Source organism: Coregonus clupeaformis, chromosome 25 (genome assembly GCF_020615455.1).
Source record: "Coregonus clupeaformis isolate EN_2021a chromosome 25, ASM2061545v1, whole genome shotgun sequence".
NCBI lineage: Eukaryota > Metazoa > Chordata > Actinopteri > Salmoniformes > Salmonidae > Coregonus > Coregonus clupeaformis.
In genome coordinates this window covers 5,782,472-5,806,882 of record NC_059216.1, presented here as the reverse complement: position 1 = coordinate 5,806,882, position 24,411 = coordinate 5,782,472, and the positions used below count along the sequence as shown (strand labels likewise).

Sequence of the window (24,411 nt, the reverse complement as noted above, 5' to 3'; positions counted from 1 at the left end):
ACAATATATTATTAATTACTATGTTTCCATATGAAATCAAGATTTACTCCGCCATATAGGCTTACTGCAAGCTTGGACATAGACTAAAGGTTTCTGGTATGTTTGTGCGCTGTTCCACTGTCTTGCGTAGCCTAATTGTTCATTGACAGACCTCCTTTTATGATATCGAACATTTCACCATCTTGTATTGATGCGCTCTTCATAGAAAAAGCAAGTGTCCTTGTAAATTTAGGTTAGGATTACAGGATGAAATATTCAAAGACATCTAAATATTTCAAACCCACACCTTGTCACTCATCTTCACAATTACTTTTCCCGTTTGTCTGTGTCCGGTCTGGAGGCCTTATCCTTTCTTTACGCTTATTCTCCGATCGGTTCTAAACCTATAATAATAGGCTATGGTTTTATGAGTGACCCCACTAGTAAGAACTTTAATCGTCTTAATCCGTCTACTGCTCTCATATAGAGTATGTCCATCTGGTTACTTTGCAACATTACATAGCATAGGCTAACAACCTACTTTTATCACCTTGTTGACAAATGTGCAAATAACCCATTTCTGTGTTTGATTATTATTATTAAGCTATTATGATCATATCAAACATTTTTATAAAATATTATTTATTTTGATAAAGTAGGCCTATTATTTACACTTTATGAAGGCAGTAGACAAACATTCAGCAAAAATTAACACATTTTGTAGGTATTTCTGTGATGATGTGGAGAAACTGTTTCGCCGAATAGCGAAACGCGCACGTTGCATGAGATGAACAGCTTCTTGCGCAGAAGGCAGGCAATTTCGTAACCCCGCGCCATGAGCCTCCCATAATTCATGCAGAAAGAGCCCTAAGGGATTCAGTTGATGTGTGTGTGTGTGTGTGTGTGTGTGTGTGTGTGTGTGTGTGTGTGTGTGTGGTGTGAGAGAGAGAGAGAGAGAGAGAGAGAGAGTCTGAAAATAATATCAGGCTTTTCCGTTAGAATGAACTTTACCACTGTAGCCAGCCATGAAATAATGTGACCCGACACTTCAAACCATCTGCGCTATCTATCCGCCTTCTTCTTTACTAAATCAGCCCGTGCACAAAACGGAGTGTATCTGATACTAAACCCGAGTAGCCCGGCAGTGGCACGATAGTTTTATACACAAACATTCTGTTTTTTTCTGCAGTGTTTAGTAAATAACGTATCTTTGATGGATTAGGCTATAGGCTAGTGTGCAGTGTGAATTAGAAATCGAAGCAGTGATTTTATCTGAGAAGAAGCAGATGCAATAAAATCTGTCATGGCAGATCAAATAAAGATATAGAATCTGTCAAATATGGCAGATCAAATAAAGATAAGCCTATAATATGTCGATGTAGCCTACATCATGAGCAGGATCGAATTTGATGCGAATCACTTCAATTGTTCTAGCATAAAATCCTAGATTCATTCAACATATAGCGTAGTGCCATATTTTGTTATGATCAAATGAGTCCCAACAATTTTAGAGCGTGGATGAACGGGTTTGCATTAGGCTATACGACCATTCAAGATTATGCTATTGTAGTCTCAGAACATTCGTTGTCTGTTTTTATTCTTTATTTGTAGAATATTACAAACGGTATAATAATCAGCCAATATCTGTCGTTCCTGCTGCGGGGTGTTATTTTCCATTTTCAGTGAAAGAATTAGGCTAAACTTGTGAACGTATTGCGTTTTAATTGACTCGTCGCTTTTCTTCTGCACAGCCATGACTTACAAAGGAGGGGATGTAGGAAAACATGGAAGGCAATTAAAGGTTTAAAGACAAAAAGCAAAGGTCAAAATGTTTACATTCTAAAAAGGTGCTGTTGAGCACTGGGAGGTGCTGAATTCTCTTAGCGCTCCTTTCCGCATGATTGGTCAACTTGACAGTGATTGACGGGCATCCATGGCAACCAATCTGCCAAGTCCAATAGAAAATCAGCAGAGGGGTTGACTGTCTTTTTCCCCTTCAAAATAAATCTCGGATCTAGTTTTTATACTCTTGTAATTTCAACCGACCAAGTTCACCAGCCGAGGGCATCGTTCCTCAGTGTTTTTAACGGTTGATCTGTTAACTTTGGTATTGCCTTTTTGTTTGGATCCTACGATCAGAGAGCGAGAGGGAGAGAAGGGTAAGCGCGAAAGCGGAGCGTGTGAGTGAGAGAGAGACGGAGGTGAAACTAGAAGCCTCCATGTTTCAGCTGCCTATCTTGAATTTTAGCCCCCAGCAGGTTGCGGGGGTTTGCGAGACTCTGGAAGAGAGCGGGGACATTGAGCGCCTCGGTCGCTTCCTCTGGTCTCTGCCCGTAGCCCCGGCAGCCTGCGAGGTCATCAACAAGAATGAGTCGGTGCTTAGGGCGCGGGCCATCGTGGCCTACCACACCGGGAATTTCCGAGAACTCTACCACATTCTGGAGAACCACAAGTTCACCAAAGAGTCTCACACTAAACTACAGGCCCTGTGGCTGGAGGCGCACTACCAGGAGGCAGAGAAGCTGCGGGGCCGCCCGCTAGGGCCAGTGGACAAATACAGGGTGCGGAAGAAGTTCCCTCTACCCAGAACGATATGGGACGGAGAGCAAAAGACCCACTGCTTCAAGGAGAGAACCCGACATTTGTTACGAGAATGGTACTTGCAGGACCCTTACCCGAACCCGAGCAAAAAGAGGGAGCTCGCGCAGGCTACTGGACTTACTCCCACACAAGTGGGAAACTGGTTCAAAAATCGTAGACAAAGGGATAGAGCGGCGGCTGCGAAAAATAGGTAGGCTATATGCTGCAGTCTGTACCTTTTTGTGTTTTTATCAACGATGGTCTGAGGTGGTTGCAACGTTTATTGTTCAATTCTTAACAAAAAGGACTGCGTTGCGACTGCATCTCAGTCAGCCTAAGCATTTTTTCAATAAAAGCTATTATTTTTTTCAAAAATGGTTCTATCGAATTGTTTGTATTATGTTATGTTGTTTTGAGTAAACATTGAAATATAGTTGGCTATAATATATAAATAGTAGAGTTAAATTACATTTGTTCATAAATATTCTCAACGGAAATGACACCATAAACGCTTTAGCCTATTGAAATGAAGCAAAATGTATGACAAACTCCATTGTGTGACTATATAGCCCTTGTCATTTTCATTGCAAAGATGACACTATTGATTTTTCATTGCTTCCCAAAATATCCTAACACAGAACGAACCATAGCATGTCTAGATGCAGTGTTTCCTAAAATGACCATTAGCCTATGTATCTTACCAAAACTACATTTGAAGCATAGGCCTAGCTACTCCCCGAGTCAAGTGTCTCAATAATTCCGTTCAGATTATCCTTATTTTTCCACAATGCATTTTGATTGTATTGACAGCTGTCTGTGTAAGTCTTTAAACATAATTTAACAACGCACATGCAATTGTCTGAAACATTTTGTATTATGGATGTTGCTTAATGAAAGACAGAAACACAAGAGACCTCCGATATTAGGCTATTTGTTCAATCATGTCTGATGCCACTTGTGCTGAACAGCAACTCATGAAGGTAGCAGGTGTATTGAACGAATCTAAATTATTTCCTATAAGAAAATATTCAGGCTAGTCTGACTATCTTTGAAATTGTGCTCACTGTGTGGGCTGGGGTTGCTGTGTCTTGGTTGTGTTTGTGCGTTTACTTGTAGGCTATATATAGGCTATAAGAAAATGTCATTTTTGGGCTCCTTGTCTGTCACTTGTGTATCTGATGCTAGACTTAACTACAGCAATAATTATGTATCAATTGAGGATTTACTTTGATAGAACCTATTCGTATTGGATTGTGGTTTGTAATTCTAGTTTTCCCTCCATCTCTTTCTTTTACCTAGGCTACAACAGCAAGGGATGTCCCAAGGCTCGGTTCGGTCTTTGGCAGATGATGATGGAACCGTCGATCGACTCGGTCCCGCCTCTAGTCCCGAGGCTAGTTTGTCAAGCAAAGCCGCCACCTCGGCTATCTCCATCACTTCCAGCGACAGCGAATGTGATATCTAATGGCGCACGAGGCAGTCCAGAGGAGGAAGAGGATACATTCACAGGAGATAAATGAAGGAGATCCTAAAAGACAATCCAACAAAAAAACAGTCATAGTGCCTGCGTTTGAATTTAAAGAAACTGGTCTTCTTTGATGGCTGCCAAAACATGAGGGATCTGACGGAATGCCCTGTCTTAAAGCTATACTTTCTTTTTGTTGTCGTTTTCCTCTATGGATGACTGAAGCTAATTCAAGCGGACAGAAAATGTAAAGAAAAATCATATTCATATTCACGATCCCTTTTTAGGGAGGACTAATAAACCAATGCCTCAAAAAAAATAAAAAAATAAAAAAATAAAAATGAAGACATTTGAGCGCCTAACCTGCTATTTTCTGTGGGTATTTCATGTTGAAAAGACGCTGTTATATTTTTACTTTACTTTTAAAGTTTTATAAATAATGTTTATTTACCTATTTAAATGATTGGCTCTGTTAGAATGTGATATTATTTTGTTTGGTGTTTTTAATATTTACCTTGTGCACAGGTGAACCCGTTGAGCATGTGCGCTTTAGTAAACATGTGTTTCAGTAAAAAAGTAAAAAAATAAGTAAAGATAACTTAATAAAATAATTGTTTATCAAAAAAAAAAACATCAGTCTTTTTATTTTCAGATTACAACGATTGAGAATGGTATTTGCAGTTATTGTATTACTCGATTATTACTTGATATTATTAGTCTATCTAGTAATTTGGCATGATAAATTAGATTATATTTTGGGGGTTGTGGACGATATTTACAATATGAAATGTGTGACAGAATATTTCAAATATCGTCCTATGATAGGCCTATAGTGTGATGCAGTTTACTGTATCATTTTGTGCCTCTGCATTGCCCTGATGAAGTGGTCTAGGTTATATATCTGAGTATTTTAGGCATGTTAAGTACTTAACTACTAAAAGGCATGATGTGGCGCACACCCCAAAAAAGTTAGTAGATGTGCTGCCTAAGGGAGAGTAAACTTTAGTAGACTATACAAATAAACAGTCGCACAATAAACTCCCATAAATATATTTGGTAAATCAACGTTTCGGCATTACATTTTCTTCTTCAAGGTGTAATACTTAACTACCACATAGGCTACAGATCTTGAAATGTGGACTCTTGAGTGAGAATTTTGTTTTCTTGTTTATAATGCCACACTTTGAGCACTGACACCTTCTCTACGTAGCCTAATTGACCAACAACATGCTTTGCGTCATGTAATGCGGCATGACAGCCAGAGGTCAGAGAAAGGCCGGCTCACAAAACGAGACGGTCTCCCGGAGTAAAAACAAATTGGCCTACACAACACCATAATATGAAATGCGCTCTGGCTGACGGATGAGTATGGAAATACATAGGCTATTGTCCTACATTTAAATCTCAATAGTGCTATTGTTGTGTATTTCAAATGATGATTTTGTAGCCTAAGCATATCACATTTAATTTAGATAATTGAATCATCGATTTCTAGGTGATAGGCTAAAACATCTATTCTAAACCATATTTTCTTTATCGCAGAATGAATGTTTGATAACCTAATGTCTGCCACGATTAGCCTATACGCATATGGCCTATTTTTTTTATGAGAAGCATACAAAATTATATTTCATTTCTTGGCTATAATGATATCATGTTAGCAAAACTGGTGTTTGAGTAGTCTGTTATTTATATTTGGTCATTAATGGTTCAGTGAAAACACAACGTTTTTAGGAGTAGAACTATATGAATAAAGGTTTGTAGCAGACCAGTTATGAGGCTAAAACACGCAATGGCTAGATAGGCCTGCCCTACATTTGATATTATGATGATATGATCAGTGATGCAGTTTTTATTTTGTGATAGGGTTTACCCATTTAGATAGGCCCTTACGTGTTTTTGTGTGCGTGTTCTTTGTATTAGGGTTTTGCATTGCCTACTATTTGCACATTTTACTGCTAGCATACATCCCTGGTTATGATGAATATATGCATATTAATTAGAACGTAAAGATGAGAGTTAGCTATTAGAACGTAAATATGAGGGTAAACCGTGGCCTACACCTGCTGTAAAAAATGACCATCCCTCTTTACGTGCGCTTATAGGATGTCAGCCCAAATGAGCATCGTAAATAAGGAATGAAAAACAAAGAAGTACTGTTTTTCCAACGGCTCTAGAGTTCTGGGTTGGGGCCTAAACCTGGGTTTTCATCCAATTTCCAATTAATTACAGTAGCCAGTGAAAGGGACAAGCTGTATTTCTCCAAACGTCTTTCAGCTGGAACAACACAGAAGTCAATGCAATGTTTGAGTTTCTTTCAAATCATTGGAACAAAATGGCTGAATATTTCCGCTTCTATTGAAAATAAGGGCGGCCAGGGGGGATGCATGAAAAGGTATTTGTAGCAGTCAATAAGGTTGTCAAACTGGTCAGCGGTAATCAGCACTAACGATGAGGTCTAGGGTCCCCGCGCGAACAAAGGGGCGCTCCCAATGTTTTGTGAGGGGAAGCAACACGGGTTCCCCTTCAAAGAATGAACTGCAGTCAGGGTAGTCTGCCAGGGGTACGGAAATCAGAACTTTTGTGTAGTGTGTGTGTGTGTGTTTGGCAGCTGCTGCAATGTGAATTCGTGAGTTGGGCGATTAAAAGGATTTCATTACCAATTGATTGACTGTTTTCTGACTTGTACGTTTGCGACAGTCATAACACGTTAATTGTGCTCCAATAAACATGTCGAACATTTTGAATAATACAGAAAAGGCCTCTACGTTTTGAAAATATGTTACGACGTTGCCTGAATCGGGGGTAATTTTAATGACCATTGACTCTTATCCTTTTAGACCTTCATCACTTGTATATCTTGGTAACATGATATCTTCTGGATTTTTATGTCGTTTTTAGGCTATATATAACAATTAAAGCAGGTGGAACACCAATTTCAATGTAGCCTATGTGGTAACCATAATATGAAAGAAGGTTATCTTTCTCTTGAACTCCGATCTCTCTATGCTGTTGCGACTTTATTATGATCGAATCTGTCAAAGCAATTCAGCAGTGATAGCCGACAATGTGATGCGAGCTGGTGTCAGCACTAACAGTGGGCTATGTCTATGTGTGCTATTTCTGCTGCAGCAGTTAGGCCTACATGATAGTGTCTGGCTATTTACCACATACCATTATTATGTCTATATGCGCTTGTCTGAAACAATATATTTGTAAGTAGGCCTATAACTAATCAGTGTTAGTTTATCACTAGGTTATTTTATGCATATATTTTCCAACGGTGATTGTAAGACCACGCTGTAGCCTAATACACAACTAGGCTGTAATATAGGCCTACCTACAACTTCTCCTTTGATTGGTCTGCCATATTTTACTCCACTCTGCTTCCTGTTTAAAGCCCCTGGTTTTAGGTTTATTTTTTATTAGCACATTATAGGCTCTGCTATAGCCAACCTGGTCCCGTGAAAGACCCATTCAAATATAGGCCTATATGTATTTTTATTTTTTTTACTGTTATTACTGTTATTGTTGTTGTTATTATTGTTATTAATATTATCAGCTGTAACCAAGAGACATTTCCAAAATCTAGGCTATTATTTTCGTAAAACTGATATTACGGACTGAATAGCCCTTGCCATAGAGCGGACCATTCACCTTTTGCCTGAGTTTTCCCTGTTTTCTCTAAAGCGGATGAGGTCATTCAATTATGGAGAAACATAAATGCATTTAAGTGCCTTGTCCTCCTCCCTCTTAATTAGCGAAGCTCTCAAGAAGGACCCCTCACTGCCCCATCCCAGTAGAGCCAATCTGCCGCGTCTCCCCACAATGTGTTCATTTGATTTGAACACTTTCTTGATGTCGTCTCTGCCAGTGACTGTTGTTTAAAACTTATGTCGCTTGGTTTGTTTCTCTTAAATGTCCATGAATGTTTCATGTGTGTTTCGACCTGTTCCCTAATTATTATAGTTGTTTCACAGTTGGTTTTGGTATTTTAACCTGCGTGTCATGAACGCCACTGGTGGGACGCCTCTGGTGGGATATACAAAATCAACTTGCGCACGATGGCGCACGCAGGACCGGTTTGGCCAAGGTGTGTTTAAATGTAACAATTTCATGTTGGCTTCTTCACAGTCATGTTTTATTTGTTCGGTTTTTTATTGTTGGCTATATCCCCGGCCAGGACCACACTAGCTCTTTGGCTCGTTCATTCAGCAAGAACAGCGAATTCACTGGAAACAGTCAGCTATCAGTACAAATTACCCACCCCAATGTTCTATTATTAATAGGAATCCTCAACGTATTTTATACTCCAGAAAATTGCTTATTTGTAAATAAGCTACATTATGTTGGTTCGTGTTTGTGTCGCATGTGTTTCATTGAAGTCAGATACTTTCTTCACTGGACCATTTTCTCTTTCATAATTTAAGTTCGCAGAATGACGCTAGCGTATTTATCCTGTATTCAAGTTTATAAACATTTCACAAAAGATGGCATGAAGGCAGGCGTTTCATAATATTCTCGCTGAGAATGCTACGGATGACCTCTGGTGGTGATATTGGGTGGTACTGACCTGCTTACTAGACCCAGCTGTCACGCTAACCTACACTTCTACTATCATAACGAATTATAGGCTATATATGTTATTTAAAGTTCAAATAGTTCCATTGTGTTAGAATTGGTTTCCAGAAAAATTGCTACTTTCTTGGTATGCATCCAACAGGCTGCAATAAACCCACATAGCCTAATATCCTCCATAACCGGTTGTCCTATATCTAACACAATATCTTAAAACTGTCCTGAATTGAGAGTGAGACTAAAGACTGGGATATGTTCTGCACGAATGCACCGTTTCTTCGTTTACACGTTTACACAAGGAGCAACAATCAACCAAATCAAATTAAGCAAAAAGTTCACTTAGTTGTTCATGGAGGAGTGTGAAATAGTCTGTAATCCTATAGCCTTTTGTCTGATCGTGTTGCACCGCACCCCTCTAGCAAGAGGCGCGATCTTGATGACACGTAACAGAATACGGGAGGCGCGATTCAGCACCTTGGACAGGGCACTAGCTACCATCCCCTGTCCTGAAGTGCCGCCTGCATGCTTGTTCCTGAGTCAGGCCATTGACATATCAGCTCTTTGTCACCTAGGCCTTTGCCCTCACAAAATATCGTCCATTTCGATTGAAAAAATCTATAATAATATTATAATATAACTATGAGCACAAGAGTTATAAGGCTTAAATCTGTTTTCCAGACTTTAATTGATGCTGTAAATTAGTGTGAGGTAAAGCATTATGGTGCTAAGCATATGACTGTTGATTCATTGTGTTAATATTGTCATTGGATGTTAAAATAAAGATTGCCTACTGTGCACAAAATATTAATTTGTAGAAAAATGTAGGCCTAATTTTATTTCGAATACAACACTTGTTGATAGATAGACCACACATGTGCCGCGGGCATGACGCCTCTGGTTTCGCTGCAGGTAGGTCTTTCTATAGCTTCTGCAGAATGCCATCCCTTACCGGCTGTATAGGTGGGCCTCTTAAAAATGTATAGGCTACTAGCCCATGCCATAGCCTTATATTTAAGCAATAAGGCACGAGGGGGTGTGGTACAGTGAGGGGAAAAAGTATTTGATCCCCTGCTGATTTTGTATGTTTGCCCACTGACAAAGACATGATCAGTCTATAATTTTAATGGTAGGTTTATTTGAAATAAGTATTTGACCCCTCTGCAAAACATGACTTAGTACTTGGTGGCAAAACCCTTGTTGGCAATCACAGAGGTCAGACTTTCTTGTAGTTGGCCACCAGGTTTGCACACATCTCAGGAGGGATTTTGTCCCACTCCTCTTTGGAGATCTTCTCCAAGTCAATGAGGTTTTGAGGCTGACGTTTGGCAACTCAAACCTTCAGCTCCCTCCACAGATTGTCTAGGCCACTCCAGGACCTTAATGTGCTTCTTCTTGAGCCACTCCTTTGTTGCCTTGGCCGTGTGTTTTGGGTCATTGTCATGCTGGAATACCCATCCACGACCCATTTTCAATGCCCTGGCTGAGGGAAGGAGGTTCTCACCCAAGATTTGACGGTACATGGCCCGTCCATCGTCCCTTTGATGTGGTGAAGTTGTACTGTCCCCTTAGCAGAAAAACACCCCCAAAGCATAATGTTTCCACCTCCATGTTTGACCGTGGGGATGGTGTTCTTGGGGTCATAGGCAGCATTCCTCCTCCTCCAAACACGGCGAGTTGAGTTGATGCCAAAGAGCTCGATTTTGGTCTCATCTGACCACAACACCTTCACCCAGTTCTCCTCTGAATCATTCAGATGTTCATTGGCAAACTTCAGACGGGCCTGTATATGTGCTTTCTTGAGCAGGGGGACCTTGCGGGCGCTGCATGATTTCAGTCCTTCACGGCGTAGTGTGTTACCAATTGTTTTCTTGGTGACTATGGTCCCAGCTGCCTTGAGATCATTGACAAGATCCTCCCGTGTAGTTCTGGGCTGATTCCTCACCGTTCTCATGATCATTGCAACTCCACGAGGTGAGATCTTGCATGGAGCCCCAGGCCGAGGGAGATTGACAGTTATTTTGTGTTTCTTCCATTTGCTAATAATCGCACCAACTGTTGTCACCTTCTCACCAAGCTGCTTGGCAATGGTCTTGTAGCCCATTCCAGCCTTGTGTAGGTCTACAATCTTGTCCCTGACATCCTTGGAGAGCTCTTTGGTCTTGGCCATGGTGGAGAGTTTGGAATCTGATTGATTGATTGCTTCTGTGGACAGGTGTCTTTTATACAGGTAACAAACTGAGATTAGGAGCACTCCCTTTAAGAGTGTGCTCCTAATCTCAGCTCGTTACCTGTATAAAAGGCACCTGGGAGCCAGAAATCTTTCTGATTGAGAGGGGGTCAAATGCTTATTTCCCTCATTAAAATGCAAATCAATTTATAACATTTTTGACATGCGTTTTTCTGGATTTTGTTGTTGTTATTCTGTCTCTCACTGTTCAAATAAACCTACTATTAAAATTATAGACTGATCATTTCTTTGTCAGTGGGCAAACGTACAAAATCAGCAGGGGATCAAATACTTTTTTCCCTCACTGTATATGGCCAATATACCACGGCTAAGAGCTGTTCTTAAGCATGACGCAACGCCCTTAGCCGTGGTATATTGGCCATATACCACAAACCAACGAGGTGCCTTATTGCTATTATAAACAGGTTACAAACGAAATTATTACAGTAAAAATAAATGTGTATATTTATCGCTCTAATTACATTGGTAACTCGTTTATAATAGCAATAAGGCACCTCAGGGGTTTGTGGTATATGGCCAATATACCACGGCTAAGGGCTGTATCCAGGCACTCTGCCTTGCGTTGTGCTTAAGAACAGCCCTTAGCCATGGTATATTGGCCATATACCACACCCCCTCGTGCATTATTGCTTAAGTAAATACCTTACAGCCATCCAGACAGTATTTCTTTCACCATTAACACATATAATATAAGCCATTGAGCAGACGCTTTTATCCAAAGTGACTTACAGTCATGTGTGCATACATTATACATATAGGTGCCCCTGGGAATCGAACCCACAACCCTGGCGGTGCAAGCGCCATGTGCTTCCAACTGAGCCATAAAGTACCACATACACTGAGTATACAAAACATTAAGAACCCCTGCTCTTTCCATGACATAGACTGACCAGGTGAATCTAGGTGAAAGCTATGATCCCTTATTGATGTTTCTTGCTAAATCCACTTCAATCAGTGTAGATGAAGGGGAGGAGGCAGGTTAAACAAGGATTTTTAAGCCTTGAGACAATTGAGACATGAATTGTGTATGTGTGCCATTCAGAGGGTGAATGGGCAAGGCACAAATATTTAAGTGCCTTTGAACAGGGTATGGTAGCAGTTTTCCGTGTGTATCAAGTACGGTCCACCACCCAAAGAACATCCAGCCAACTTGACACAACTGTGGGAAGCATTGGAGTCAGTATGGGTTAGCATCCCTGTGGAATGCTTTTGACATCTTGTTGAGTCCATGCCCCGACGAATTGAGTCTGTTCTGAGGGCGAAAGAGGGGAGGGCAACTCAATATTAGGAAGGTGTTCCTGATGTTTGGTATACTCAGTGTATGTATCCCTCTACCTGAGGTTGCATGCTGTCAATAGCAATCTAGCAATGTTGTCTGGCTTTAAAGATGCTCATAAGGATGCCATGTTCTGATACAGGTTGAGAGGTCCATGTTCCATCTGTGAGGGAAGAAAAGGGTGGAGAGGAGATCGCAACAGATTGAAGGAGAGTAGGAGGACAGATGAGGTGGGAGTGGTGAGAGGTAAGAAGGGAATGGATACATTTATCTCTCCTCTGGAAATGAGAGGTCTCTCTCCCGCGCACAAACGCACAAATGCACACACACACACACACACACACACACACACACACACACACACACACACACACACACACAGAGTAGGTTACCATATATTTTATGTGGTGAATTTTCAAGTATGTGGTGAATTCTCAAAACTCTTAGTACAAAACTCCAAACTGGTAATACTGGTAACGCAGAAAGTCTTATATTCAAAACTGTTTGGAGACATCTTTCACCACACAACCTTTGATCCAAAATATAAGTTTACTGTGAAATACCATGAGAACATTGATTTAATCACCAAAACACAACATAATGATATCTCAATTTAGCTGTTTGACAACCAGTTAATCCAATAGCAAAAAATGCAAGATGCATATTTCAAAATTCCCCTTTGAATGTCATATGCTACAGCAGGGGCGGTGTGTTCATTAGGGGCGATATGGGCGACGCACTGCCAAACGGGAAAAGCAAGGGATTTTTTTTCTAATCAATTATATCACGGCAACAGTAGTTATCAGTGTTCTAATCTAGACGTCTGATCTGCCACTAAATGTCCAATCAGGCTAAAGTCGTGCTTCAAATGGCCCCCGCTCGTTTTGGGGCGATTTCAGTCAGGTTGAAAATCGCCCAGAGTCTCTCATAGCCTCTCATGTAAAATCTTTTTTTTCAAATATCAGAGCTTTCAATACAATCTCTATGGGTTTCTGAGGGCTTGCACTTACGCGCTTTCGTCATACGTAACATAACCATTAATGTAACTAAGAAAAGAGCGGGTAGCAGCGTCAATCAATTCACGTACTACTATCAAGATGGCTAGCGTTCAGTGCAACTCGATTGTCTCTTTGAAAGAAGTTCACATCAAAGACCATTCAAAACGAGCTACTGGAGTGTATGCTAGCGGTCATGAGGGAACATATTGTGGAGGAGGTGAAGTCGGTCGAACTTCGTAGCTATCCAAGCTGACGAGACCACGGACGTTTCTACACAGACACAGCTGGTGCTGAGGTACAACCACAAAGTGCAGGAGCGCTTTTTTGAGTTCCTTCCCATCTCGAATCAACCTCAGTCTCAATCGCCAGTGTGCTTTTTGGAGAGACTGAACTGTCTTTTGCCGACGACGAGAAAGTCAAACTCATTGCGCAAGCTTACGATGGAGCCAGTGTGATGAGGCGAGAGAAGGCTGGTGTGCAGCAAAAGGTACGTGAGCATTTCAAGAATGCCCATTACGTGCATTGCTATGTGCATCAGCTGAATTTTATCATGCAGCAAGCTACTTTCGCATCAAAAAAGTAACTAGTAAACTAGTCCTCAGCATGCCTGATTTCAATGAGAAAGTCATTGACCGCTTTGCTGCATTGAAAGAGAGAAGAGAACAGTTTCAGTACAAGTAATGTAGCCTCTCTCTCTCTTTGTCCCTCCCTGTCTGTCTCTTTAACACACACACGCCCAAATCAGTTCACAGTTGATGTTGTTTAAAATAGTTATTTTTCATTAAAAAAAAGTAAAACTTTTTTTTACAAATCTATACAATTGGCCAGAATATGGTTGTTCATTTTTACAAAGCCATACAGATAGCTGTGTTTACCTTTTCTAGAAATTATTTTCAAATTCTGTTTTCAGGCAAAATGTCTATCACTGTTCATTTTCACAAATCTATACAAGAGGGCAGAATATGGAAGTCTATAAAAATTTCCTATTACCAATAACTTGCATCAATGTTTTCAGTAGCCTCTATCAAAAGCTCCTGCTTGCTTGTTGTGAATTATGCTCAGGTGCACATATTTCCAATTCAACCATGAGGCCTTTTTGAAGCAAGTAATGTGTATATCAGTATTGACTTATATGCTGCCCCTGTCTTCATGTTGTTGCTGGACATATCTTTTTTTAAAATGTGTGTAGGTCACCTAAATCATCAGAAAAATTGCCCCCCTGAGAATTTTTTCAGGAGCCGCCACTGTGCTACAGTACATTACACTGTTTTCACATTAGGCAATACACTTGGGGGGTGCGCAACTCAATATTAGGAAGGTGTTCCTAGTGTTTGGTATACTCAGTGAATGTTATGTCCCAGTTTGATTCACTATGGAGGGATACCATTCATACTTATTCTTCATAATTCATTGGTTCTTCATTACAGCCTATCCAGAGGCTTAGTAATATGAATGCAAGGTTAAATGATTTGGTTATTAATAGCAATGTTTGCATGTCATTGAAGCGGTCAGGTAGCCTACACCTACGTTTTGATGAACTCATTCTGAGTGAATTCTACAAAACATTGACTCCAGTGTCTCAAGTGTTCTAGAAGTTTGTCTTAAACAACTCACATTAACTAGTCCTTGTTGTTAATCACTCTGTCATCATGCTGTAGGTTCTGCTTTTTACAGCTCCAGACAGATCAATAGCCTGTGTCTGCCTGGGCCCGCCTGCCTCACTCACAATTTCACATTTGTTACAAGATACAATGCAGATAATATGGAGCTATATCTGACTGGTGCCTATGTAGTAAAGTCAGTCAATGTGCATATCATCAAGATTGTCTGTGCACACAAAGGGCCTAATGTGAACTTGGATCTTCTGTCAATTTCCCTGACTCAAACAATTATTAGCAATAAGTGGATATTGTTTTGACAGGCGCTGCTGAGAGTTCTGTGAAATTATGAGGGGAGAAATATGTGAAAGGGAAATAATGATAAGAACAGACGGAGGTCAGAAAAATAGGCATTTTTCCATGACAGTGGTGCATTGTGGGGGTTCTATTGACAGGGTATACACACAGCACGCTGAGTGATTGAGGTCAGTTTGCCTCCAGCAAAGTCAGACTAGTCTGTAGTTGCTGTTGAAATCTTTAGGTGGTAATGCATGACAGTTCATTCCAAACCAAGTATAATACCATTTTTGGAACAATGCACATTATTTTCAAAGATTAAGAATACTCAGTGTATTTCTTGTGTTAAGTAAAGAATATGTATTAAAGTGGACACTTACATATAACAGACATGACCTCATCCATAACTTAAGGCTGGTCTGACGTCCAATCAGGTTATTCTCCTGCAACAATTACGTTATTTGGATCAAACATACAGTGATATTCTTATTACATCTGCTAAGGTTCAAAGTTCATGATCAATGTTACAATAAACTGTTGTTTTAAAAATATATATAAAGTGCTCCAATGTCTGCATCTTCTCTCTTCCTCTCCACACCAACAAAGAAAACTACCACACACAAGGCATGGTATGCATGAATCAGTGTGATGATATAACTTGAATATGTGACATCAAGGTCATAATTAAGGGTAGCTATAAACTACAAAATGGCATCTTAGATTCCTTGATTCGTAGAAGAATACATGAATTTATCCTTTGGAAACGAGAGTGCAGAGCAACACAAAGGCTGGTGAGAAATATTATCGGCCACTAGATGGAGACAGTGACCATAGAAAGGCATCAAAGAGAACATGCTTTGTCTTTGTTCCAATATATAATATTCATTTTACTGGTGTGCGATGCCTATTGACTGTCTGTTTTATAAAGGATAACCTGGTTGTTTTAGCTTAGTAGGTACAGTTAACAAATCTCCGGTATTCTCTGTATTACTTATTATGTATTGTGTCTTTAAGCACCATTTTCTGCCAATAAAGTATTTGAATAGTCCCTCCTATGACCCTCCCTGTATACAATGAAGACATTATTTTAGGAAGAAACAAACATGAATGTCAGCATGACTGTGGATTTCAGAAAAAAAGGATGTGTCACTCACTGTGTCATCGTGTGTCACTGAACTCACACCTGCACATGTCTTGATGAGCTCACAACTCCAGATATCTTGGATTTAACACTATGTACATTAAGTATGGGACAGGCCACATGAGCCCCCCAGTACATTACATATTTTCTCACGTTGTACAAGTAAAAACATGCAGTAATTCAACATTGCCACTTGGTGGCGAAAAGGACCAGTGTTATGTATATGTAATATGTATGTAAATCAGGGATGGGCAACTCCAGTCTTGCTCGAGGTTACAGTGTCTGCTGGTTCTCTGTTCTTCCTTGCACTTTATTGATGCATTCATGTCACTGATTGTTCAGAAAGTGCACACAGATGGTTTTCCAGTCTAAGTCATTCACTGATTTGAAGGAAGGAACCAAAACCAGCAGACTTTGTGGCCCTCGAGGATTCGAGTTCCCCAACATCACACAGTTTGAAACAATCTGAACTCTATTAAACATTAAAGACCCACATCTTAGGTCACTTTCACTGACATACAAATAATTATATTTTTGTCATGTAACTATTAGTGACAAGCACTCAACATGGGTAAATCACAGATTTCTGTTGGGCAAGTTCCATATAAGCCTACAGAGCCCTCCAAAAATATTTGGACAGTGAAGTAAAACGTTTTTAGGGGGATCTGTATTCCCGGGCCTGTATTCATAAAGTGTCTCAGAGTAGGAGTGCTGATCTAGGATCAGGTCCCCACTACCCATGTAATCTCATTCATGGACTAAGAGATCAGCACTCCTACTCTGAGACACTTTATGAATATGGGTCCTGTAATTCGATTTTAAAATCAAGTAATGAATATGAGGCAAAAGTACAGAATGTCACCTTTAGCTGGGGTTATTTTTATGCATGTTTTCTTTTTTGTGGTTTAGCCCCCATATTTGGACAAATCAGTTTAAAATAAAGTAATGTACTACAAATGTTAGTATTTGGTTGCAAATCCCTTGCCAAAATAACTACACCAAGCCTGGCTGCAACCCATTTACTTAACTGAGGGCATGGGATGTATATGATCATCATGTCATGATATTAGATCTTGTAATAACACCTAGCATCACAAATAATGATGCTGAAAGATAGAACTGTTTCAAGACTACCATACTGCCCAGAGAAGTACATACTCTAAAGGAGAGAGTCATGGCTACCTCATCTGTGTGTCTTTGTCTTTTGTGTGGATTACTGTGTGGTTTACTGTCTACTTCTCTGCATAGGGTAAAGCATGTGTGTTTGTTTGCGTATGCCATTGTGCAGATGCATGAAGTCATGCATCACTGCATGAGAGTACTCTTTATGTCAATTAATATGGTGGTGTACTATCGAGCAGCACAATATACACTGCTCAAAAAAATAAAGGGAACACTTAAACAACACATCCTAGATCTGAATGAATGAAATAATCTTATTAAATACTTTTTTCTTTACATAGTTGAATGTGCTGACAACAAAATCACACAAAAATGATCAATGGCAATCAAATTGATCAACCCATGGAGGTCTGGATTTGGAGTCACCCTCAAAATTAAAGTGGAAAACCACACTACAGGCTGATCCAACTTTGATGTAATATCCTTAAAACAAGTCAAAATGAGGCTCAGTAGTGTGTGTGGCCTCCACGTGCCTATATGACCTCCCTACAATGCCTGGGCATGCTCCTGATGAGGTGGCAGATGGTCTCCTGAGGGATCTCCTCCCAGACCTGGACTAAAGCATCCGCCAACTCCTGGACGGTGTGTGGTGCAACGTGGCGTTAGTGGATGGAGCGAGACATGATGTCCCAGATGTGCTCAATTGGATTCAGGTCTGGGGAACGGGCGGGCCAGTCCATAGCATCAATGCCTTCCTCTTGCAGGAACTGCTGACACACTCCAGCCACATGAGGTCTAGCATTGTCTTGCATTAGGAGGAACCCAGGGCCAACCGCACCAGCATATGGTCTCACAAGGGGTCTGAGGATCTCATCTCGGTACCTAATGGCAGTCAGGCTACCTCTGGCGAGCACATGGAGGGCTGTGCGGCCCCCAAAGAAATGCCACCCCACACCATGACTGACCCACCGCCAAACCGGTCATGCTGGAGGATGTTGCAGGCAGCAGAAAGTTCTCCACGGCGTCTCCAGACTCTGTCACGTCTGTCACATGTGCTCAGTGTGAACCTGCTTTCATCTGTGAAGAGCACAGGGCGCCAGTGGCGAATTTGCCAATCTTGGTGTTCTCTGGCAAATGCCAAACGTCCTGCACGGTGTTGGGCTGTAAGCACAACCCCCACCTGTGGACGTCGGGCCCTCATACCACCCTCATGGAGTCTGTTTCTGACCGTTTGAGCAGACACATGCACATTTGTGGCCTGCTGGAGGTCATTTTGCAGGGCTCTGGCAGTGCTCCTCCTGCTCCTCCTTGCACAAAGGCGGAGGTAGCGGTCCTGCTGCTGGGTTGTTGCCCTCCCTACGGCCTCCTCCACATCTCCTGATGTACTGGCCTGTCTCCTGGTAGCGCCTCCATGCTCTGGACACTACGCTGACAGACACAGCAAACCTTCTTGCCACAGCTCGCATTGATGTGCCATCCTGGATGAGCTGCACTACCTGAGCCACTTGTGTGGTTTGTAGACTCCGTCTCATGCTACCACTAGAGTGAAAGCACCGCCAGCATTCAAAAGTGACCAAAACATCAGCCAGGAAGCATAGGAACTGAGAAGTGGTCTGTGGTCACCACCTGCAGAACCACTTCTTTATTGGGGGTGTCTTGCTAATTGCCTTAATTTCCACCTGTTGTCTATTCCATTTGCACAACAGCATGTGAAATGTATTGTCAATCAGTGTTGCTTCCTAAGTGGACAGTTTGATTTCACAGAAGTGTGATTGACTTGGAGTTACATTGTGTTGTTTAAGTGTTCCCTTTATTTTTTTGAGCAGTGTACTATGCAGTAGATTCTGATTATTATTGAGTGGAAATGTATGGCTGTTTAGCCTATATCACTGTGCACTATTACATGATAGTGGGTGTGAATATATATGTGTAAGAAAGTGTGTTGAGCAGTGCAAGTGCTCCAGTTGGGGTTCTATATTTAAACTCCTTGGTCTCTAGTTTCTGCAGCTGTCACCAAGTTTAAGTTCAGCACCTTGAGCTTTTCTCCGACTGCTCGTGGGTCAGAGTTATAAACCTGCCAAACCTTTAAGAGAGAGTGACAGACTCTCTCTTACCCTTGAGGTGGTGGTGGCGGTGCCCCCTGAGCGCTGCAGAATGTGCTTACTGGTTCATCAGTAGAACATCCCTGTTGAACATGTCACCCCCCTGTGCACAAGTGACTCCCATCACACACAGCTGCTACTGCTGCTAACCACCAGTTCTGTCAGCTAGTTGTAACCAGCTTTTGGTCATTGCATAAAGTTGCATTAATACCACTTAGTTACTTGCAGTGTGATTTACATTTTACATTTTTAGTCATTTAGCAGACGCTCTTATCCAGAGCGACTTACAGGAGCAATTAGGGTTAAGTGCCTTGCTCAAGGGCACATTGACAGATTTTTCACCTAGTCGGCTCTGGGATTAGAACCAGCAACCTTTCGGTTACTGGCACAACGCTCTTAACCATTAAGCTACCTGCCGCCCCAATGATCAAGTCATAAATGTATCTGTCTGCAGAATATGTATGTAGGCCTACTCAATTTTGACTCTCAACTACATATTGGAACTCCTTACTTTAAGTGAGTAAATCATTTGATCAGGGACAATAGCTAGACATTCTAGTAAGAGCAGTGTCAAACACATACAGTAGACAACTCTCTCTTAACTGATTAGGCCTGGCTAGGTCAATTATATTTTCATTCTGTTAGGCTTGGCTGGGTCATGATGACAGCAGCACTTCCTTTTTGCTGTTCTCCACTGTGCCAAAGCCTGTTCACAGATATGCTACAGTGTATACCCAAAGGACTGACGTTGGCTGCCTTTGGGCCTTTGAGCACATTATATCTGCATCTAACGGTAGACCTATAAACCAATGCTCTTTAAGGGTGGTCTTCAGTCCCTCTAGCTGCTTTAGGTGGTGTGGAGGCCAGAGTAGTGGCCTGTCTGTCCAGTGGCAGTGCTGTCCCTAATAACAGAGCTTAGCTGGCATTCCACACGCTGTGGCACTAAGGGGGGAAGTAACCCAGGGAGAGCCCGGTAATTACCCAAGGCCACTGTCACCACGCAGCGAATGCACAGCTCCACAGGGACATGACAACCAGGAAATGTTTAACCCCTTCTCATTCCTCTGCCTTTAGGTGCATATCAAGGAGGCTGGGCTTTTGCTTACATTGGTGAAGTGTATCATGCTCCTGACCGTATACCTAGCCATGCCTTATCATATACACTGAGTATACAAAACAGGACATAGACTGACCAGATGAATCCAGGTGAAAGCTATGATCCCTTATTGATATCACTTGTTAAATCCACTTCAATCAGTGTAGATGAAAGGGAGGAGACAGGTTAAAGAAGGAATTTTAAGCCTTGAGACAATCGAGACATGGATTGTGTATGTGTGCCATTCAGAGGGTGAATGGGCAAGACAAAAAATGTAAGTGACTTTGAACAGGGTATGGTAGTAGGTGACAGGCGCACCGGTTTGTGTCAAGAACTGCAACACTGCTGGTTTTTTCATGTTCAACAGTTTCCCGTGTGTATCAAGAATGGTCCACCACCCAAAGGACATCCAGCCAACTTGACACAACTGTGGGAAGCATTGGAGTCAACATGGGCCAGCATCCCTGTGGAATGCTTTCGACACCTTGTTGAGTCCATGCCCCGATGAAGTGAGTCTGTTCTGAGGGCGAAAGAGGGGAGGGCAACTCAATATTAGGAAGGTGTTCCTGATGTTTGGTATACTCAGTGTATGTATCCCTCTACCTGAGGTTGCATGCTGTCAATAGCAATCTAGCAATGTTGTCTGGCTTTAAAGATGCTCATAAGGATGCCATGTTCTGATACAGGTTGAGAGGTCCATGTTCCATCTGTGAGGGAAGAAAAGGGTGGAGAGGAGATCGCAACAGATTGAAGGAGAGTAGGAGGACAGATGAGGTGGGAGTGGTGAGAGGTAAGAAGGGAATGGATACATTTATCTCTCCTCTGGAAATGAGAGGCACAAAAACAAGCAGGCACGCACACACACAGAGTACGTTACCATATATTTTCTCTCTCTCTCTTCTGGACTCACTTACAGTTTTTTCAATTGCTTTGGTGCTATTTTCACAAGTATGTTGTGAATTTACAAAACTTCAAACTGGTAACACTGGTAACGCAGCAAGTCTTATATTCAAAACTGTTTGGAGACATCTTTCACCACACAACCATTGATCCAAAATATAAGCTTACTGTGAAATACCATGAGAACATTGATTTAATCACCAAAACACAACATAATGATACAGTGAGGGTAAAAAGTATTTGATCCCCTGCTGATTTTGTACGTTTCCCCACTGACAAATAAATGATCAGTCTATAATTTTAATGGTAGGTTTATTTGAACAGTGAGAGACAGAATAACAACAAAAAAATCCTAAAAAACGCATGTCAAAAATGTTATAAATTGATTTGCATTTTAATGAGGGAAATACGTATTTGACCCCCTCTCAATCAGAAAGATTTCTGGCTCCCAGGTGTCTTTTATACAGGTAACGAGCTGAGATTAGGAGCACACTCTTAAAGGGAGTGCTCCTAATCTCAGCTTGTTACCTGTATAAAAGACACCTGTCCACAGAAGCAATCAATCAATCAGATTCCAAACTCTCCACCATGGCCAAGACCAAAGAGCTCTCCAAGGATGTCAGGGACAAGATTGTAGACCTACACAAGGCTGGACTGGGCTACAAGACCATCGCCAAGCAGCTTGGTGAGAAGGTGACAACAGTTGGTGCTATTATTTGCAAATGGAAGAAACACAAAAGGACTGTCAATCTCCCTCGGCCTTGGGCTCCATGCAAGATCTCACCTCGTGGAGTTGCAATGATCATGAGAACGGTGAGGAATCAGCCCAGAACTACACGGGAGGATCTTGTCAATGATCTCAAGGCAGCTGGGACCATAGTCACCAAGAAAACAATTGGTAACACACTACGCCGTGAAGGACTGAAATCCTGCAGCTCCCGCAAGGTCCCCCAGCTCAAGAAAGCACATATACATGTCGCTCTGAAGTTTGCCAATGAACATCTGAATGATTCAGAGGAGAACTGGGTGAAAGTGTTGTGGTCAGATGAGACCAAAATGGAGCTCTTTGGCATCAACTCAACTCGCCGTGTTTGGAGGAGGAGGAATGCTGCCTATGACCCTAAGAACACCATCCCCACTGTCAAACATGGAGGTGGAAACATTATGCTTTGGGGGTGTTTTTCTGCTAAGGGGACAGGACAACTTCACCGCATCAAAGGGACGATGGACGGGGCCAAGGCAACAAAGGAGTGGCTCAAGAAGAAGCACATTAAGGTCCTGGAGTGGCCTAGCCAGTCTCCAGACATTAATCCCATAGAAAATCTGTGGAGGGAGCTGAAGGTTCGAGTTGCCAAACGTCAGCCTCGAAACCTTAATGACTTGGAGAAGATCTGCAAAGAGGAGTGGGACAAAATCCCTCCTGAGATGTGTGCAAACCTGGTGGCCAACTACAAGAAACGTCTGACCTCTGTGATTGCCAACAAGGGTTTTGCCACCAAGTACTAAGTCATGTTTTGCAGAGGGGTCAAATACTTATTTCCCTCATTAAAATGCAAATCAATGTATAACAATTTTGACATGCGTTTTTCTGGATTTTGTTGTTGTTATTCTGTCTCTCACTGTTCAAATACACCTACCATTAAAAGTATAGACTTATCATTTCTTTGTCAGTGGGAAAACGTACAAAATCAGCAGGGAATCAAATACTTTTTTCCCTCACTGTATCTCAATTTAGCTGTTTGACAACCAGTTAATCTGTCACGATCGTTTACGGACGAGACGGACCAAGGCGCAGCGTGATAAGCATACATGTTTATTAAGCGAATAAACACACGACAAAAACAACAAACGAAACGTGAAGTCCAAGGTAGCACACAAACATACCATAACACGGAACAAGATCCCACAACTAACTGGTGCCAACAGGCTGCCTAAGTATGGTCCCCAATCAGAGACAACGAGCAACAGCTGCCTCTGATTGGGAACCACACAGGCCAACATAGATCTACCCATTCTAGATCTTAAACACAGAACATCACATAGCAAACACAACACAGAAAATACACACCCTGACTCAACAAATACAAGTCCTCAGAGTCAGGGTGTGACATAATCCAATAGCAAAAAATGCAAGATGCATATTTCAAAATTCCTCTTTGAATGTAATCTGCTACAGTACATTTATGCTACAGTACATTACACTGTTTTCACATTAGGCAATATACTTGCAATACCTATCAGAATTTACAGAAAATTGAATTTCCATAAATATTATGTGTGATCAAAGGTGTGATCATTGAAGACATATTTCACAATCATTGATGCACCAATCCTGTCTTGAGCATTTGGCCGTAGGTTCTCATCGACATCACTGTAAATGTCCTCATTGTTCATGCACCTTGGGATAAGCCTTTTGGCATGGCAAATCCAAGCCTGACATTGGTCTGTATTGATGTCATCGCATACCTCACCCATGGCATGAAGGAGGGTGGCACGCTCATGGGGATGGCAATCATACACCTTCCACCTGTATTGTAATCATGTATTGTATTTTACAGTAATGTATTGTACATACAGTGCATTCGGAAAGTATTCAGACCCCACATTTTGTTACGTTACAGCCTTATTCTAAAATGGAAAAAAAATAATAATCCTAATCAATCTACACACAATACCCCATAATGACAAAGCGAAAACAGGTTTTTGGACATTTTTGCTAATTTATCAAAAATAAAAAACAGAAATACCTTATTTACATAAGTATTCAGACCCTTTGCTATGAGACTCGAAATTGAGCTCAGGTGCATCCTGTTTCCATTGATCATCCTTGAGATGTTTCTACAACTTGATAGGAGTCCACCTGTGGTAAATTCAATTGATTGGACATGATTTGGAAAGGCACACACCTGTCCCACAGATGACAGTGCATGTCAGAGCAAAAACCAAGCCATGAATTGTCCGTAGAGCTCCGAGACAGGATTGTGTCGAGGCACAGATCTGGGGAAGAAGGGTCCAAACTGAGCAATCGGGG

The 24,411-nt window shown here is 41.5% G+C and overlaps 1 protein-coding gene across 1 annotated transcript; it reads left to right on the top strand.

Annotated features, from left to right (window-relative positions):
* Window positions 1-1,361: 1,361 nt before the first annotated feature.
* LOC121539348 (homeobox protein SIX6) lies at window positions 1,362-6,699 on the top strand. Its single transcript, XM_041847766.2, has 2 exons — window positions 1,362-2,770; window positions 3,859-6,699. The coding sequence occupies exons 1-2, from the start codon at window positions 2,199-2,201 to the stop codon at window positions 4,022-4,024; spliced, it is 738 nt and encodes a 245-aa protein (XP_041703700.1). The 5' UTR covers window positions 1,362-2,198; the 3' UTR covers window positions 4,025-6,699.
* The last annotated feature ends 17,712 nt before the right edge of the window (window positions 6,700-24,411 follow it).

Excerpts from the sequence above, each read along its gene's own strand:
- LOC121539348 (XM_041847766.2), top strand. The coding sequence starts at position 2,199 with ATGTTTCAGCTGCCTATCTTGAATTTTAGCCCCCAGCAGGTTGCGGGG. Across the intron at positions 2,771-3,858 it reads GCGGCGGCTGCGAAAAATAG|GCTACAACAGCAAGGGATGT; the intron begins GTAGGCTATATG and ends TCTTTTACCTAG.